At 37.5% G+C, this 19,841-nt stretch overlaps 2 protein-coding genes across 2 annotated transcripts in view; one reads left to right on the top strand and one right to left on the bottom strand.

The window, feature by feature from the left end:
* LOC139970529 (solute carrier family 35 member F6-like) overlaps positions 1-7,002 on the bottom strand; it is a 32,638-nt gene extending 25,636 nt beyond the window's left edge. Inside the window, exon 1 of the mRNA XM_071976306.1 lies at positions 6,850-7,002. Within this exon, the coding sequence (XP_071832407.1) occupies positions 6,850-6,944 (95 nt within the window). The 5' untranslated portion in view covers positions 6,945-7,002. The remainder of the gene's footprint in view (positions 1-6,849) is intronic.
* Positions 7,003-15,188: 8,186 nt separating this feature from the next.
* LOC139971044 (glutamate receptor 1-like) overlaps positions 15,189-19,841 on the top strand; it is a 30,815-nt gene continuing 26,162 nt past the window's right edge. The window contains exon 1 of the mRNA XM_071977201.1: positions 15,189-15,671. Coding sequence (XP_071833302.1) covers positions 15,590-15,671 — 82 coding nt within the window. The 5' untranslated portion in view covers positions 15,189-15,589. The remainder of the gene's footprint in view (positions 15,672-19,841) is intronic.

Raw genomic sequence — 19,841 nt, 5'->3', positions numbered from 1 at the left:
GGAGGTGCAGATCTCATCTCCACCATTACGAAGTGATTGCTGGGTTACTTCTGAACGCATCTGGTTGCCATCTTTGTTAATAGGCCTGCTGGAGGCAGTTTGTTTTATGTAAAGTTTAGTTTAAAGATGAACGATAGTGATTTTTCACCATCGACGAAAAAATACGATTTTATTCAAGAGTATTCTAGTTGGTTTCCATTTTACACATGTGAAAATTAAAGTCAATCCGATGTTGGGAAAGGCTTAAAAAAAATTCCTAAACTCGTTGATTTTTTAAACAAAAATTGGGCTTTTCGCGAAAAGTGATATGATGATCACGTGATCTACAGTGACATGTGACGTCATTATGATGATAACAACATGAATATACTTCAGCAGTGTGCACTTAGTGTGTAAGTTTAGTTGCAACCTACTCTATATTGGACTCGACAAACAACGTAAACCACTAGCAAAATCCAAGAAATTGCGTTTTAGGGGGATGCAACAGAACGAATATGGACTCTACAATAGGTTTTTTCAATTTTCCAAGCGGAAAAAGTAGTGAGAGATATCGGAAACTCTGGATACGATTTGTGAGGAGAACCAGGAAAGACTTCATCGCACCAGGAGTTTCTCATGGCAAGAATGTGAAAGTTTGTTCTGCCTACTTCACAGAAGATGATTCTCGGGCCCAATTGAAATTTGCGTGTGGCAAGGTCACTAAAGTAATAAAAGTTTGAAAGATTGATGCTTTTATGCCGCATTATTTATATATATCCCGATAAATGCAACAGTAAGTGTTAGATTTGGAAGACATGTCAGACGTGAACAACCTAATGACTATGTGAGGAGAGAATCCACGTGCAAATTTCAATTGGGGCATGGACGTCGCTAAGGCAGAGTTTCTTGGGGCACTGTGTTCATACCCTCCAAACCACTTTAAATGTAATACGAACAGGAAATGTGTGTATGCTTGAGCGAAACAAAACATCGTGTAAGTATTATTTACGGCAGCGCGCACTGTCACTTATGTTTGCACAGTGTGAAAGTACCGTTTGCGGACCTACGTGAAGTTGGGCTAGAATACGATTCCTCCTGAAGCCCAAACCACGAGGCATGCATGTGAATAAACGCAATAGGCATTGCATGTAGTGAGAAAATTGTTCGAGCTAGACTAACAACTCGATTGAGTTCAAATGCGGTTGTATTTCAAGCTCAATGAAACCGTTCTGTTGGATTTAATGACGCACGGAACAAGGAACGTTTATGTTTTACAGTAGGCCTAGTGCATACAAGCAAATCTACTTGGTTTAGAACTTTGGATTTTCTTTCGGATGTTATACTAATTTACGTTTGAGACTATCATCACTATTGTTATTGTGCCAGTTTGACTGGTAAGTGAGCACATTCATACATCACTCTGTATAAAACCCGCCAAAAACGTGATCTTGAGATTTACGTTACTTTGGGTCAGCTTGCGAGTTACCTCTTCAGATATTGGGAAATCGTTGCGAAATCGCCGCAAATTTAGTAAAAAAAACATGTAAACACGTGGTGAAGAAATCAAGAAACACTATGATATTCATTATCTATTTATGTCTTGAACATTACGCCGGAAAATAACAGTTATGCTGACACGAAATGCACGCACAGCTCCTTACTGAACAGTTCACAATAGAAAAGATCATCACAGTGACGTCATTCACTGACCTGAGGGCTGTTCAAGGTCGTTGCAGTGTTTGAAGATTCCTAAATTACAGAGGCGAAAAAACGATGTTTTAATTCCCTTTTTTATGACTTTCCGGTGTGCTATTTGGAAAATTAAAAAAATATGTTGCTTGGTAACATATAAACTACATTATATATAAAAATGAGAGATTTTTTTTCTGTCACTATCGTTCTTCTTTAAAGTTTGGTAGTAGAAAGGATCAAGGAAAGGATACATATATATATTGGAGACTCCTAAATAATGAAGAACTTTCTTCCTGACACAATCCTTCTAAGTTGGAATATTTCTGATTTCATTAGTCACAAAATGTTGTAGTACAAATCTGGGCCTTGTACAGGAAAGGGTAAAGGGGCCACTACTACATCATGATATTACCTTAAGAACCATCAATGTTGCTTCATGTAAGGCATCAAATTTGGGCCAATTTCACCTCTGACCAAAATATATCAATCTAACTCTCAAAATCCAAAAAGGTACAGGCCTATTCTAGTAAATTTGTCTCATCATTCTCCACATGTCATGTGGTTGAATAGCTTTTCTTCATGTTGACAATCAGAAAATGGCTAAAAACCAATATTTAGGTTTTTTAACATCTGACCTTAGATAATTTAGGCCAGTTTGACCTACATTGACCTATGCATGACAGCGACCCTTAACAACCACATTTAGTACTATTTGAAAATTTGTCCCATTATTCTCTACAAAATCTAATGGTTTAATTGCTTTTTCCCAACATACTGACAAGCAGGTAATGGCTTAACCCAATTTTGGAGTTTCTTGACCTTTGACCTCTAACCTTTGACTGCATCAATCACGCAGGCACAAGTTTACATGGTAAGGCACCTTCCCATCATGTTTTCACCTTGATCGGACTTACGGTCTAAAAGGAGTTCGCGACACTTTCACGCAATTTTGGCCAATTTGACCTTTGACCACAATTGACCTTTGACTCCGACCCTAAACCTGTCCTATCTGAATATTTATCTCATCATTCTCTTCATATCGTGTGGTTTAACGCTTTTTTTCTTACATGTTGACAAGCAGAAAGTGGCTATAAAACAAATTTGGGGGTATCTTGACCTTTGACTGCTAACCTATGACATCAACAATTATGCAGGCACTAGTTTATATGGTCAGGCACATTCCCAAAATGTTTGAACTTGATCGGACTTACAGTCAAGGAAGAGGTTTGCGACACACTTTCTTACTCACTCTCACACACATTTCTGATGTGAGGTGAAGTACAATATCTCATCTCCCAATACATTACATGTAGAGAGATAAGTTAACTGTAGGCTTAGTGATTCCTTGCTACGGTTACAGTATAGAACATTTATTGCACTCTGTGAACAGACAGGTCTTATAGTAAGTAATCAATTGGATCCACACACCAAGTACTGTATGAAGTTTACCCAAGTCTTACATTTGCAGCTATTCTTGTGACCTTGAATGGTATTCCAGATATCAACAAGGTACAATAGAACCACATACTATAACAGGTATAAAGTTCATTGGATGCTATCTTCTTGATTTATTGTGTGTACAATATGTTCAGACTTTGACCTCTGCTGACCTCATATTATAACCTTTGAACTCCACACTGTACTGAGATGTAAATTTTCAACATCCTTGGCAAATGACACAGTGTACACATTCAACCCAATACAATTTCAATGCCTTATCCTGTGGACAGGAAGAGTGGGTAAGGAGATGTAGAGAAATGAACTAATTATGGGCATTGAGAATGAAAAAAACTCCACTATATCAATCCATATGGGGAAAAAAAGAATTTTGTTATACAGTACCTTACAACAATCTTGGAAGATTTACTGTACCAAATTTTCAAATGTGAGTATATTGTGCTATACAGTAACTTCCTACCTGTAAAATATTTTGGAATTGACATATTAAAAGTGAAGGTAGGCTTAAGATTGTTGTAGACTTGTACAGTACAATACGATACAGTACTGTTGTTAGTTATAATTGAGAATTTTGTTCAATGAGAATAAATGCAACCATTGTATAATTCCAATAATTTTTTTTTTTAAAAACCCCTTGTGAATCCTAATTTAAACTTAGGCCTTCTTGATAGGCCAGCAGGGTTCCCAAGTAATTGCTTAGTAGAGGTACTGTAATGGTGATCCAAAACTAGTTAAAAATTGATGAAGAATTTTTAATTGGTAAAATTAGTTAATTAAATGTCCAAAATGTGATTCAGTTCTTGTTCATCGTTGACAATTAAGATTCCTGTTTCATGATTGCTCGGATTGTTTTACATACGGTATTGTTATATTCCATCTGTATTAGATGTTATATTAGAAGTCAGTTCTTCCAGGGACCAGTGTTAGTACCGTTACCCGTACAGTATGTGCTTTCTCTGTGACCATTTATCTTTAATTTTTGTTAGTATGGATGCTGGTGTTAAGAATACGGTAAATGTACAGTAGCCCATAGCCACATGGTTTTGTTACTCTTCGTGAAATTGTTTTGGTTGGAAATTCATGTCCATCGGAGCAGTTTCAAACTTGTGCTTCAGAATACTTAAATGTTCTAAGTACCAAGTTTCACATTCAAAGCTATAAAACTTAAATTGGAGTTCTAAGTACCACTTACTACCAGGGTTAAGTGACAAGTACAATTTTTTTTTTTAATCTGAATGCTAAGTATGAGTACTTTTTCATCCCACAATAAGTACTGTACAAGTCCTTTTTGATTTATTTAACATTGAAGAATGTGTTTTAAAACTGCGGTTGACATAAATAAGAGATATTTTACTGTTGAACATGATAATACTACTCTCTTACATCAGTGAAATTCAATACTTGGCCAGAGAGCTCATTAAGCAAGCGCCATTTTAATCACTTTATTGCTATGTTTTCTTTTGCCTCAGCAAAGAACATCAATGTAGTTCTATCAAAAATAAATGAAAAGTAACTTGGAATATGACTACTTATGTACAGTATTCAACAAAATTAACATTAAACATATAAAGTACTTTCTAGCACCCAAGTGTACTGCATGATGAGTACAAATACTTGAAAACCACTCGAAAAACACCTGCGCATCAGTACGTGGACAGAAAAGTACTTAAGAGCACTTTGGAGGTACTCCAACACTGGCAGTCTAATTATGTTATTTTAATCCTGTTTGCTGTCCATGTTTTATTCTATTCTGAATTTTAATAGTAACATGGACACTGAGAAGGGTATGACCATGCACTTGGGAGGTAAGGAGAGGTTTCCCTTGTTAAAATTTAATATGGTGGCTGACTGTATTACAGAGCTTTGTGAGAAGCATAGTTCAGATTAATTTAATTTGTATGTGTAATTTATACCAGTGCTGTGGCCGATAGGATAAAGGTGGGGCATTTGAAGCTTAGGGAGGTTCCGGGTTGGAAACCCTGCCGGGTCATGGTAAGGTGGGTTTTTCATACAAACGCAATCTACTGTTTTCCCATCTGAAATGACTTTTTAAATTGAAAAGATTCCAAATTTAAGTTAAAAATGTTGAATTGGGAGCCACCCGACGTGTAAGTTGTAATCTATTTGCCCTTGCGGGTTTCTCCCACATTTGGAGTCGCTTAAGTGTCGTAAAAATAAATGCTGATATTATTATTATTATTATTAATCTATTCTGAGAAGGAAGGAAGAGAGGATACCTATCTTCAGACATTCCTAAACATAATAGATAACAAGTTCAAGAAAGGTGTCAGCATCTTCTACATTGAGTTACATGGGTTTCAATAATTAGGCTTAGAAGATAACTTGGAATGTGACTTATCAACCTATGAGAGATAGTTCATTAGTCAAGATATTCTGAAACTAAAGTGGACAATTAGTCAGGAAGCTTTAATACCTTGGATGAAATTGGTAAGGCATGGCAAACATTTTACATGCTACAGTACCTGAACTACATACTATAAGCAAGATTTTTTTTAAGCTAAAAGTGGCCACATTATTATATAGATTGACCCCTGATGCTTATACAGTACAGAGAAATTTTGTTTTGAAGGACTTACGTCAGAGACTTCTGAGCAATATGCAAGACAGCTGAACATGTATTTCAGGTCCAGGAACAAAACCCTTTAATAGAAACACTATTTTTGACACCAGAATTTCTATCTTCATATGATAAACTAACAGCAGATCAATTGATTTTTCTGCCTTAATGATGAAAGCCTACGTCTGAAGTTGCCTGACCAAAGGATGAGTCAGACATCATTTACTGAACTCACAGGTTTCCCAGTTGACATTTTATGGTAGATCGTACTTCTTCTAGTAAAAGACCACATATATTGTCAACATATGTTCAAGTGATGTTTCACTACCAGGGTTGCTAATTAGTTTGGTAACAGAAACAAGGAACTCCAAAAAGAACTGATTACTTCATGGCTAAACTACAAATTACAAATGTTATTCAATTTATATCTGGCAACAAAATGATAAGTCATTATTGAAAGTTTGAAATAAATAACATTCTGCTGCTAAAATTGGACACAAGTCACTGGACACCAATGCTACATTGAATATAAGTTGAATATCAAAATGATGAGATATATGTTATTGCATTAAAAGAGACCAATGTTATGGTTCCAACACTGATGAATGAATTATTACTATCACTGTTCACCAATTTTGCTTGGGTGTAAAGTTTAGTAAACCCTTGAAGGAGCCACTGTGAAAGTAATTATCATCACTGCTGGAGATGAGTTTCTATACCACTAGAGCATGGAAGATTGGTGTCAGATATACCATCTTTCTCATGTTGGACAAACTGTGGCAGTAGAGAGAGAGTTGTGGAAAGAATGGGTCGACAAGCACTTTGGAGACTGGGGATGATACAGAACAAAACTGTCATGCAAGAAAGGCAGTTCATCACATACAGTCTAAGTATGTATCTTCCTTTATTTTCGACCCATCTCTATCCACACCTTATACTTATAGGACTAGATGATAGATCTAGTCCTACCCGTGTTATGTAAACACGCAATGTAACTTGTTATTAGAAATCACACATACACAGTAGCCTATATGACTGTACTACTCCGGCCCAGTTCTGCGAAAATTTCTCCTCGTCCTCAACTTTGGTATGTCGTCCCTTACTCATACCTAGTAACATAGAGAATGCAATTTAATACTTACATGCAATCATTTTGCGCTTTTTTGCTTAAGGTATTGATACTTCCCGTGATAAGCATGCCCGCTATTAGGGCAAACTGGTACAGTGATAAAGCCATGGTCAAAACAAAACGAAAGCACTACTGATGTTTATGTACATAAATCACCTGACATTAAAGTCTTTTATAAGTTACCATATGGTTAATCATAAAATCGGTTGAAATAGAAAGGAATGAAAATGCTAGATCTAAGGTGTCTGCGAGACAACACGATTTTGTAATACTTCTGCACAATGACAGGACTATGATCATTCAATAGCAAAGAAATTAAATAATTTAAAAAAATACAACAACAAAAATAAGAAATAGAGAATCAATTTTAGGTCCGTTCTACAGATGCATTGTACTATTCAAAATGATGAAAACCATTATATATATATATATATATATATATATATATATATATATATATATATATATATATATATATATATATATATAGAAACGTTACTATAGCACTCTGATTTTTCTACCTTCTTGGCCTATTCCACATCATATCTAATGTTCTTTCTAAAGTCATCATTGAAGTGCAGCAATAAACTCATAATACGGTGTACATTGTACAACTTCATCTGTTTGCCCCAAATTTTGAAGAGATGAAATTTTAGAAGTCGTCACTTTCTTTCTACTGTCATTAAAAAAAATGGGTGAACAGAATAGTGACGAACCACTGAGACTCGAGCAAACGTCAACCATGAGAATTCTTAAACTCATTAATTCAAAAGATTCATTCTCAAGTTCAGTTATGAATTTCATCCCCATCCTTAATAAAAGAAATACTATCGATGTAATATATATATAGGCCTATCATGAAGATGATTATTGAAATATCGGTTCACGGTGACTAAAAATCAACTCTTCCTCTTGTCAGGCTTGGCAGCCGACCTATTCCGGAATAATATACCAGTGTACATGGTCATGGTAATATATGATGTGTGACAAACCCATAATAATTATATTTCATATATTCATACAATAAATACCCCTTGATAATGAGTACCAAATACGAGTACAATGTTCTAAGCGCTACCGTCTACGATTACCGGAACGTTTGTAAAAAAATTCTATTTTTGTTATTAGGATATTTACTATTACGGGATACATTCCATTGATGTCACATGTATGGCTCTAGAGCGATATAACACCGCAGGATTACAACTTTGACTCTGTTTGAAGGCCGGGATTCAAAGTTTTCAATTGAAGTTAATTAAATTATACTTATTGCGCTAAATACCATTTACATTCAAGCTGCTAATTAATAGTTGCCATGGAGTAGAACATTTATTAGCGTATTTATAAAGGTATTGGACCTCTATATATAGCATCTGAAATCAAATCCACAACAACATGAAACGATATAATGTTTCCCGAAACTTGGCTCCTATCATGTTATACAACATACTTTGAATCACCTACACCAGGTGTTCCCTAACTGGGGTGCATGAGTCCATCCCAGGGGGTGCGAGTCCATCCCAGGAGGTTCGAGAGACGTTTCTGAAAGTCAAAACTAGAGTAAGTTTTTTGTTGAACTAAAATCTGATATATCATATAATTTAATAATGTACAAAAGTCGTACCCATCGACAAACTATTTCGCGTTCCATATACGCATATATGTTGCCATAGTATAGTACCGTACCGTGCATGTGATAAATAACTGAATTATGAAACAGACACAGGCCGCATGACTTTGTGAAGTTGGTGTGCGCATGACAGAACGTCGTGGAAGATAAAGAGCTGAGAAAGTAACTGAAAGGTTGGCCAAAGTAATTATTATTATTTTAGAAATTCCAGAAGACCTCCATTTTGCCCGACACAACTGAGCAAAGTTAGCATGAATTCATGCTTGAAAATTGTCATTGAGTGACAACATGCGGTCACTAGCCTTTTTTAACATGATATACCAGTTCAATATTACACTATGAACTTGATCTTTTACGAAGCACTGTTATGCGTATTATAATATATTAATGACTCAGATCGTGTCTCGAAAAGTTGGGGGCTCGTGGACAACTCTGACATCCACAGGGGGTTCGTGGGGGATAAAGTTATGGAAACCCTGACCTACACGGTAGATCATGTTATTATAGTGTGAATGTTTCACATGTTAACGTTTCTGTATATTTCTTCCAGTCCATAGATAAATGATGTGTATGTACTATATGGAAATGAAATTTAGTTGAAGCGAATTAGGGCGCAACCGCGTAAACCTCTCTCGGGGGGGGGGGGGGGGGTGTGTTAATAGCCATAACACGTTATGTCCGGTACAATCTAAACAGTTGAAAAATTCATCAACATTATTTCAAAAATATGCACAATATAGCACCATATTGCATCTAAACCCTGCACTGTTACTATTATATCTGGCCAGTAAAATGACGGTAGTCAAGCTACAAACCTAACAAAAAAATCCGGGTGTCCTAGTGCTCACCAAAGATTCTCAAACCGTACTTTATCTTGCCCACACTCTTATCCCTTAACTCGAAAGTAAAAGACGCTTTCAGATTTGTATTCTCATATAAAATGGAGCCCTGCGCACACAAAATTAAGATAAAGGAGATAACGTTAGATCATGACACATTTATTTATTTATTTATTGTGTTTTGTTTGTTTGTTGGCTAGAACTATGTTCATTGGTTGAAATTTGAAGGCAATTGGTGATGTTTCTTGTATGACTTGTCTGTCTTTCTTAGCCGGGCATGATTGTTTTGATAACTATATTATAAGATAACCATTGTCGACCGTTTCATAATAGTTCTGGAAAGCAAAAAAAAAAATATCCACATCACTTCCTTACTACAAGTCGCGTTTGTAGCGACGACAAGAGACTAAGAACTATGGTTATTGTACACAATTAAGAGGACAATAGTCTGTTGGGCAGGATAGACCGTTTTAGTATTTGCCGGAAAGTTTGTGCAAGAGATACGGGAGTGTGGAAAGGACATCACATTTACACACGTGAAGAAACAGTTAAAATCGGAACAGAATCGTTTGTCATCTTGAAGAACGTAAGCTGAAAATGATCAAAATTTGCATAAAAACTTAAATCTCTTGCCGTGCGTTATGTTATGACCGAAAATTCCGATGGCCAGTCACCCGTATACCGATTAAATCGTTAATGAAAAAAACATATCACGCATGCGTACTGATAGACATTTACCTTCTGAGAGTTGCCACTTGGTAACTTGAACTGCATTTGCCTGCAAATACGCAGTATTGTAGTGCGCGTGGAGTGCTTACAGTATTAGGAAGAACGTTTCGGTTGTTCATGGTGTTATTTTCTTGGGCGGGCAACACACCATGGAAGTATAGTCAGGTAGCTACCTACAAAGTGATGACGCTTGTGAGCGCCGTGACAGGCTCAGAATAAGTTGACTTCGAAGCTAGCCTCTGAAAACTGCAAATGTACAGAGACTATATGAAACTTTTAAGTTTCAACGTCTAGTCATGTAGGTATCGTTCACTTGGCCAGTAAAATGCCAATATTGTAGCGCTTACGAGCACTATACAATAATACATGCCGATGTGGCTTCCTCGGGTAGTTCACGCCGAGGTATCTATTTGGGAAGCCGTGGAACTTGAATAACTGCCAGTACAATAATTATGTTTATGAAATCCTATCCGCTTGTTCCTACGAACCCACCGTCCTAGCCTCTTAAACTTAGCAACATGCATTTGTTTTCGTCACAGCAGGTAGATTGTGTATACGTGCGTGGTGAAGTCATGGACTGTTTTGTTATAATTTCCATTGCATTTGTAATATACTGATATACTCTTGTTCCTATCGTAATCATTCCCTACTTTCCTCCAGACAACCCCTCGTTTACTCTCTATACAGCTTCGGTGAAAATTCGACAACCGCTCTGTTTGACATATATTTTGCACTGTAAGAGAAGACGGTAAAACTGTTCATACAGTCTACATCCTGTTTCTAAACCCCAACAATCACCACGACCCACAAGCTGGCTGAAATCTGCAACCTGTAGGCATGGGCGGCGATCCGTACTTCCGAGTGGGGGGATATGACCTTGTTGACTATCTAAGCGTAGCACCACCATGAGTTGGCGCGAAGCGTACAAGAAAATTTTGGGATTTACAAACCCTCTAGATGGCCGGAAACGGCACTTGCCGAGGTTTCCAAGCGGCATATACCCAACTTTAAAATAGGGATTTCATGTCCGAAATATCTCATAATCAGGATCCAAAATACTTTTTTTTTAATTTCGGGTGTTATTTTGGGAAAATTGCCCCTGTCAATCTTGTTTCAGGCGCTACGTTAGAATGTTCGAGAGCTCTTTATATTATTCGATGAAGAAAATGGCCTCATGTAGGCTATTATAGGCCTATACATAATTACACATAGTTACATTCCTAGGTACCGATTGCTAGGGCATCCAGGTGAAACGTACGTGTATTAACAGGGGCGTCGGAAGCTATTTGGGATTGGTACGGAAGATCAGAGTGTGGCCATCTACCATAATTATCGGGGGGGTGGGGGACGTTTGGAAGGTCAAACTACGCTACGCGCCACCATTGGTTGGCGCGTAGCGTAATGGAGAAAATTTTGAAAAAGTGCCTCCCAGATTGCAGGAAATGGCACTTCCCGAGCTTTTCTTCTGTGCATTCTCCCTTGTCTGTTTTTGTACCCGATTAATCTTCTGAAACACATTTTGAAGTATGTTTTCATTTTGGTTCTTTATTTTTTGCCTTTTTTTCTTCTTAGTGCTACTTTTTTCTCCTTTTTTTTTTGCGCCGTGAATATTGGTCCGGCGAACCGCTCCGACGCCCCTAATTAAGCATTACCCTGGTAACATGAGATTCTCAGCTGTTCGAGGGTACATGTACGTGTGTAGGCCTACTATAGGGCCTATATGAATACTATGAGGGTGCATATATGTACTATATCAATACCGTGGGCGCAATAATACATTTTGTTGTTATAGGGCCAATGAAGCCTACAGTCAACTATTCTTGCTTTATAAAGACGGTTTATTTGAAAAGATCGCACTGCGTTTATGGTATAGGCGAGAAATGAAGCTAAAAAGAGCCGTACATTCACGATGATGCATAAATGAAGGCATGAAAATATTCTTATTCCTGGCATTTGGTGGGGGGATATGGTGTATTACATCCCCTCCACCCATTTTCATGGGGGGGGATATATCCCCCCATCCCCCCCAGGATCGCCGCCCATGCCTGTAGGTCCTGTGCTTTGGGGCTTTGGGCTTTGGGGCTTTGGGACGTTAGTAGCAACCGACACTATACGGCACATCCGTTTTTGTTTGTCCGTTTCATTGCTTTTTTAAGCCTTTTAAATGAAAAACAAAATATATAAAAATAAGTTTGTCCATTTTAGAATTGATGACACAGTGACGTGTGTTGTGCGTCCTAGTGTGCAATAAGTCCTGAAATCCACATATGTCGAATTAAACTGACATGTGCAAGTTTGTCGTGCTCTGATTGGATGAAATCAACGTATGTGCATGACTAAACAAGCCTAGCTATGAGACTATGTTGACATTAGCATTGACAAAAAGCAAAGCCACCCGGATAGTCTTGCACAACCAACTAAAATGCATATAAAGCTACTGCTGGTCTTTTTTGCTTGTTCTTCCATGGTCATGGTTTCCAATTTTGGTATTCATGCAAATCTTGATGCACTGAACGTTGTGAACATAACACTTAGCTGTTCTAATTTCAACTGTATGGATTCAGGGGCCTATGAACATGTATATATAATTTAATCATAGCACGAAAATCCGTAATATGACAATTTAATTCGACATATGTCGATTTTGTTCACGTAATGTATATTTCTTGCAATCGGAGTGCTAGAAAACAACATGTGACACTGATCGTCCAATGAGAGCATGAGAAACCGACATATATCAATGTAATTTGACATATGTAAATTTCAGGACTTGTGGCACACTAGGCGCACTATAGACGTGGCAATTTGCACCTCGGTGTCACTGTTTTCGTCCACAGTGCTTATGTACATATCAGTATATTACATTGACATTTAGCTTACAGTCAATTGCAATTAATACTAGGCCGTAATTTCTGATACTTACATCGATCTTATGATGATCATATTTGAGTATTTTCAAGTATGCTCAGAGGAGACACACATATACAAAGAAGCTGTACCGTGCATTCTTTACAGGGTATGACCTGACCCTCACTGTTGAGTCATTCTGAATTGAATAGGCTAATAGTTGTATTAGCGCTCAACAACGTCACAAGGTCTTGATCTCTATGCCACTTAAAGGGGAATATAACCATCACTATGGTGATTCAAATGTTCAACAAAATCTCAACTGAATTACAAATATATGTAAACTAGGAAATGCGGGTATATATACATAATTACATATATATATATATATATATATATATATATATATATATATATATATATATATATATATATATATACTGTACATGTATATACATATTTATATATATACGAATATTCTTGTTGTTTTCATAACTCGATGTCTTCATCAAATCATTATCTGATACAAAACACAACTAATACATAATTAATTGTCACCTTGGGCGCACCCACCGTATTTGTACTGACTGGGAGGATAAGATGTTAAGGTTGGGGGTGGGTGGGGGGGGGGGGGAGTAAGGAGAGCCGCGTCGCTCTCCCTTTGAGGAGCTTTGGTACAACCAATGGTGCTATATTAAGAAACTTGTACTGTGTAGGTTGTACAGCATATACATGTTTATACAGTATTGTACCGGTACACATCACAAGTATTATTTGATATATCATTCTTGCCATTGAGGGGTGGGATGGGGTGGGGTGGGGTGGGGTGGGGTGGGGTGGGGTGGGGGTGGAGGTTTTATGACCCCTCAAATATTTTTCTGGGGGGGGGGCTTGTCTCTTGTAGGTTTCACTCACGATCAGTTTGATAATAATGACCATAATCGAATTCATAAAGACTAGGTCCATGTATGCAGTGATTGCTTCTAATATATATAGTTGTTACACTCGGTATATAAATATCCCCCTGCATGAGTATTTTATACGGCGGGCGGAGGGTTCAAATTAATGTCAAGTATTTCAGTGGAAGGTCAAGTTTTCCACTATAATGTGAGCTTGTTGTGTATTGCCTACTCTTTGTATTGTTCATTTTTCTACCCGGTCCTTGTTTATCTTTATTCATGGATGAACGAAGTTGTAAGTTAAGTCAACAATTTCACCCAAAATTTACCGGCTATTAGTACACGGTACACTCAAAATACAACATTGAATCGATCGACACCTCCTATGATAGATTCTTCTTCCATTGTACCAAGGAAGGTTAATCAATAATGAGTGATTCGTTTCTCGTCATTTCGTTGGCCATGTAGACGCTTCCTCGTGTAGGCTTTAGTCGGTGTTAATCACCAGTCAAACGCAAATTGGACAAGAATCCTCACTTCTTGTTTGTTTTCTACATTAGTTACTTTAATACGTGGCGTTGACACTGAGAAGTTTCTCTGCTATACAAGTTTATTTTTCGACTGTATAGGTTTCATCTTACTAACATGGACATTTGTTCTATTCTCATGGTACTGTGAACAACACACAACACCCACCCCACCCCACCCGACCCGACCCCACCTCCCTCCCCTCCCCTCACCATCCTTTCCTTGCTTGGTATCAGTTTCTGGAGAGTTTAAGGCCTATACAACTTGTTTTCTTGGGTTGAGTCGACGAACTGTATTTGGTCAAACCGTGAAACTTGGAGTAAATAAAGAGTCAGTCTACGCTGTATTTTGGTGATAAGTAAATGATTAAATGGGGAAGGGGGGGGGTGAGTTCTAAGGAAGTGACCTGCCGAGGGGTAAGGGGGGGTCGGTGGTGGTGTGTGTGTAACGTATGATAGACTAAATACTATCGTGGTGATTCAGCAGACCCTATGTTGAGTATTCCCTGACTCGGCCAATGTTGTAAGCCTACTGTTGTTATGCTATGCATGGCACAGCCAGGCCAACCACACAGTGTCACCACTAATACTAGTAGTATGTCAATTATTGTATATCTTTAAACGACCAAACGGATTAACACTGCGTGTTGAAGCTATTGTCAACAAGTTTGAACTCCCTTAGGGAATACAAGTGAACCTTCCCATTCATATGATTTAATATACTTTCTCACAGTGCTCTATACGGTATATAGGTCCATATAAATATATAAATATATATATGCGTGTGTGTGTCTATATAAAGTACGGTATACATACGGCAATAACGCATATATCAGCTTGCTCTAAATACAATTAAAGATTTGAGAAAAAAACTATCACTAATTGTCGTCAGGGTTAACAGTGCATATCTGCAAACCGAGAACAATTGTAAAAAAAATAATAATGAAAAACAAAAATTGTTATTTTTCAACAACAAACGCACGCATGCGTAAAAGCTTGACCCTGATTAGCTATGGTAAGTTGTCTAAGTGACTCGGAAAGCATTTTTTTCTCGGTTGGTTCGTCGCTCGTTTACAGCGCGGTTAAGACTGAATTAATTTACGTTGAAGGATTTGGCCTATCAGTGTTCAACAAGGAAGTTAACATATAGAGAAACCGTTATAGGACGTTCGATCTTTACGTGAAAAGATTGTATTCCAAATATTTTCTCCTTGTAGATACTATATCTTAGGATTTCCGAGACGGAATACAACGAACGGTTTAAACCGTTAAATCTCTCGTCATGGGGAAATATATTTTCTTTGCGAGCGTTTTACTCGCACTTATGGCGTCACATCTAACTGGCGGAGAAGTTATCAAAGTTGGTGAGTAAACAGAAGACCCCTAAACTAAAATTTGTCCTATTTTAAATCTCCTGCGTTTTTTTTTTTTTTCATCCGAGAGGATGATATAATGCACATAATACATTGTATTAAAATATATACAAGTCAGTGTAGGTATAGAGGTTATTTGTTGAAATGATAATAACAGAAAGTTCCCATATAACACGTTCGGAGTATAAATATGTCAAGCAAATTTAATCGAGAAGAGAGTATTTTTAAAGTTATTTTGTCCCTCAACATAGATAACTTGAACATTAGTTTTATAATAGCTCGATCGAAAATTTGACAGTATAGAGTTTATAATAATGTATACTTAAATAAGAATGTTTTCCTGAAGGCAACCGCAGTCACTTGTCTTCTGAGAAAGAAAAAAACGCGTTCCGTTGAGTTTCTCTTTTTGGCCAATTAGACAATAGCATAATGGGGTGATGTGGGGGATGGAAGGTGGCCGGATAGGGGTGATAGGGGTAGGGGACGGTGGCCGGATAGGGGTAGGGGAGGGTGGCCGGATAGGGGTAGGGGAGGGTGGACGGATAGGGGTAGGGGAGGATGGATGGCGTTGGGACAAAAGTATAAAGCGTATGCATCGGTTGGCAACTTAATTGGGAGAAAAACTTTTCGAATGACAATAGAATAAAAATTAGTTTGAAATTTGCCAATCTGTCTCGTTAAGAGAGTATTATTTTCCGACAAGGAAAGATGAACCAATACAACCAAAACAGGTTGAAATGACGAAATAATTCTGACTTGATATCATGACTATACATGTAGTCGTCGTCAGAAGCTATAATTAAAGAGTCGTTGTATTTTCAATGAGAACAGGAGTATATGAAATGTCATAATTTGGAGACGATCCATCTGTTCATATAGAGTACATAAAAGCAAATAACAATAAAGTTATAATTCGCACATATTATCCACTTTGCAAAGCGCACAAGGCGCCAAGAAAAAAAAGAACCAATATATACATACAGACATATACACACAAACACAGACAACAATGCAAGAAATTAAGGAATGTAAACAAAAGCAGTAGCCATGAAATCATTTTTTAGTCGATTCTTAACCGTACTGATAATTGACACCAGCCCGACATCAAGGGGTACCGTAATTTATTTTTTTCTAATACGTGGAGCCGCAACAACGAAAGATCTTACCCTAACCCAACCCCCTCCCCAAGACGACGTACCTGATTTACTTTTTGCTCCTTTCAGGAGCGACAAAACTCAGGGATCTAATATTCCTAGTAGGATTATGCGTGACATGTAAGCAAACTGGATAATTGTAAAATACTCTATAAAACAATCATTTCCTTATACGCTGAAAGTGATATGGTTAAAACCAATGCACCCGTCTAAATTGTGCCACTAAAGGCAAAATGGTCCTCAATATTTTTCACATCGAATGATTGTTACACGGACATGTTGCTGCCATAGGGGCCATTTTTCACCACCATTGAACATAGTCTGACTTCTGCCGAGCCCCCCCCCCCGTCCCAGCCCACCCCATTCCACTCCCCAAACCCCAAACCTGTGTCGATGTCAATTTGCACGAAGATTCGATCTTACTCCTGTGACTGTTAAGCAAGTTACATTTTTACTGTACTTTTATATTGAGACTAAAATCACCATAGGGGAGCGAAAAGTGGTTCCTTGGATCCCCTTGCCCGCCCCCCCCCTCCCCACCATCCCCTGTCAGCAGATTGAATTGTAATATAATGAGTACAATCAATGTTGGAGCAAAAGCCATTTATAGTTCATTTTGCTGACGTAATAGCATCCAATCTCATCCGCTCATGAAGCAAAACCTATTTGAAAGGGAACGGCATGGGTAACCAATAGCTGTCCACATGCATGTTATTGTACCTGAAGTCCCATATTTATATGTTTTTATTAGTATTTCTTCCACATTTTAGCATGCTTAAACCAAGATTTGATTTATGTTTGTATTGTTCTAAGAAACAAACATACATCCGTATACCTAACATTTTTATTTTCAGAGATCTTTTATAAGGTTGAGAAATAAGGAAATAATTCATCTGTTTGAAAATTTACCAGATTTAGTGTAGTAGTATACACGTAATAAAACTCGCAATAATAAACTGGAATATTTCGCAGGGATTTTTCTTATACAGACTTACTTTGCATTTGTCTGATGTTCTGTCATGGAATGAAAAAAAACCATACAAGCCTATCGAGCATTTGGCCTATAGCCTATCCTAAGTATTGCACCCGTCTAGTTTGTATCATCAAATTAATGAGTTAATGAATTATAGAAGTTAATTATTCCAATCGGCTCTAGATATATCATAGCCGCCCATGCAGACACTCTTTAAATCCTATATAATTATTATCGAACAAATTGAAAGGGTACATCGGAAATTTTCAACACTTCAAATTTCTACTTCGTTATTTGATATAGGAACTTTCCTAATCAAGGTAATATACTATATTGTTATCAGATTTTTATTTTCGAAAAAAAAATGCGAACTGCAATAGTTGAATTCCTTTGACAACCGTTTTATTGTATTTTTTATTACGTTAAGTCAGGGAAACGCTTTAGGGTCAGGGCGGAAAATATTTGTCTCGGAAATTGTACATTGAACTGGTTTGCAATATAGCTTGTAAGGTCTGTACATGCAATAGCGTTAACGACATATACTGACGCAATTTGATCATCATCGCGAGACTTCTTTAAATATATGAAAGATGTAAGATTCTGTGCAAATGAATTGACAAGTTTTGGCTCTGATGGTTGTTACTTGATTCGAATCAAACTAGTCAGCGACTCAAATGGACAAGATTGAGGGACAGAGCTGGTATGAAAACGTTATAGGCAGAAGAGGGGGAGGGGGGGGGTAGGAAGCTTCCAAAAAGTGGGGCACAACATCAGAGGGGCACTTTCTCATTCCACAACCACCACTCATTGTGCTATAAACCGATACACATCGGCCATATGACGTTAAATGTATATATGATGTGTTAGTATGCTATCAATACTATTAGGGTGCACGTGAATAATTAAAATAAAATATTAAAATTAACAAAGGCTTAAGATATCCAAAAGACAGTTCTTCATCAAAGGGCCACACTTTATTTGCCAGTAGGGCACATTTGCTATTTTGGAAAAAAAGTGGGGGCACGTGGTAATCATAGGTCCTGTGCTTTGACCATGCGATTCATTAGCTGGTATAACTATATTGCCTGCTTTTGCCTGACGGGATGTAATTGGTATGCCGGTTTCAGAGTCACTAAGTGTCACATCATGGTGCAATAGAAACACATTGAGTAGGCTCACATATATTGACAGCTATATGCAAGGAGATTATATTATCTTAACTCAAAAGCGGCCATTCTTATTGCTCCGATATGTACTATAGAATATCTGAAAAAAAGTTTGTTTTTGGGTGCACTAGCATTTTACCCTCCTTGCAGCAATTTACGCCACTAGGCACCGCGGGATTGACTAATATACCTCTCCGTATTGTTCCGAAAATAATTAGGAGGGTATGTTCATGATGCTGACTAAAAGGCCATATCCAGTGCAGGATTAACAACCTTAATCGCTATGACTCACCCTCTTAAACGTCACCTACCCACCCCTCCCTCGCCCTTTGTTAATTTTTGGTATAGAATCAACCTGAAATGAAGTAGATATATACGTCATGCTTGGAAGTGTTCGCGGAAGCCCTTTTGACCTTGATGCACGTAGGATTACCATGCAATTTATCTTCTTCATTTATGAAAGAAAAGCCTCTAGTTCCTATCGAACGCCATTTTAACCAATTTGTAGTAGGCATATGTTAATCAACCCTATGGTTACTCACGTGGAAATTAAGTTCTTTTGAAAACTTTCATTAGTTAAAAAATGCAAAGAATGCACGTTCCTTAATTAAGCCTTGCTTTAATAAATAAAGTTACTTCATAAATCGATGCCAGGGTTACACTCCAGTGAATCAGACACTGAGGTACTTGACATGCGCATTAGTGACGCCATAATAGGACTAGTTTTAATTAAAAGAACTCCTCATATTTTCGAGTATTACTCACACATATTAATATTAATTATATGTGTATTATTCTAATTGTGGTATGGTGTAAACCTGCAGATATAGTTGTAATGAATAGCTCCCCCATAAATTAATGGTAAAAA

Source organism: Apostichopus japonicus, chromosome 8 (assembly GCF_037975245.1).
Source record: "Apostichopus japonicus isolate 1M-3 chromosome 8, ASM3797524v1, whole genome shotgun sequence".
Taxonomy (NCBI): Eukaryota; Metazoa; Echinodermata; class Holothuroidea; order Aspidochirotida; family Stichopodidae; genus Apostichopus; species Apostichopus japonicus.
The sequence above is the reverse complement of the archived record's forward strand: the minus strand, read 5'-3'. Positions and strand labels throughout refer to the sequence as shown.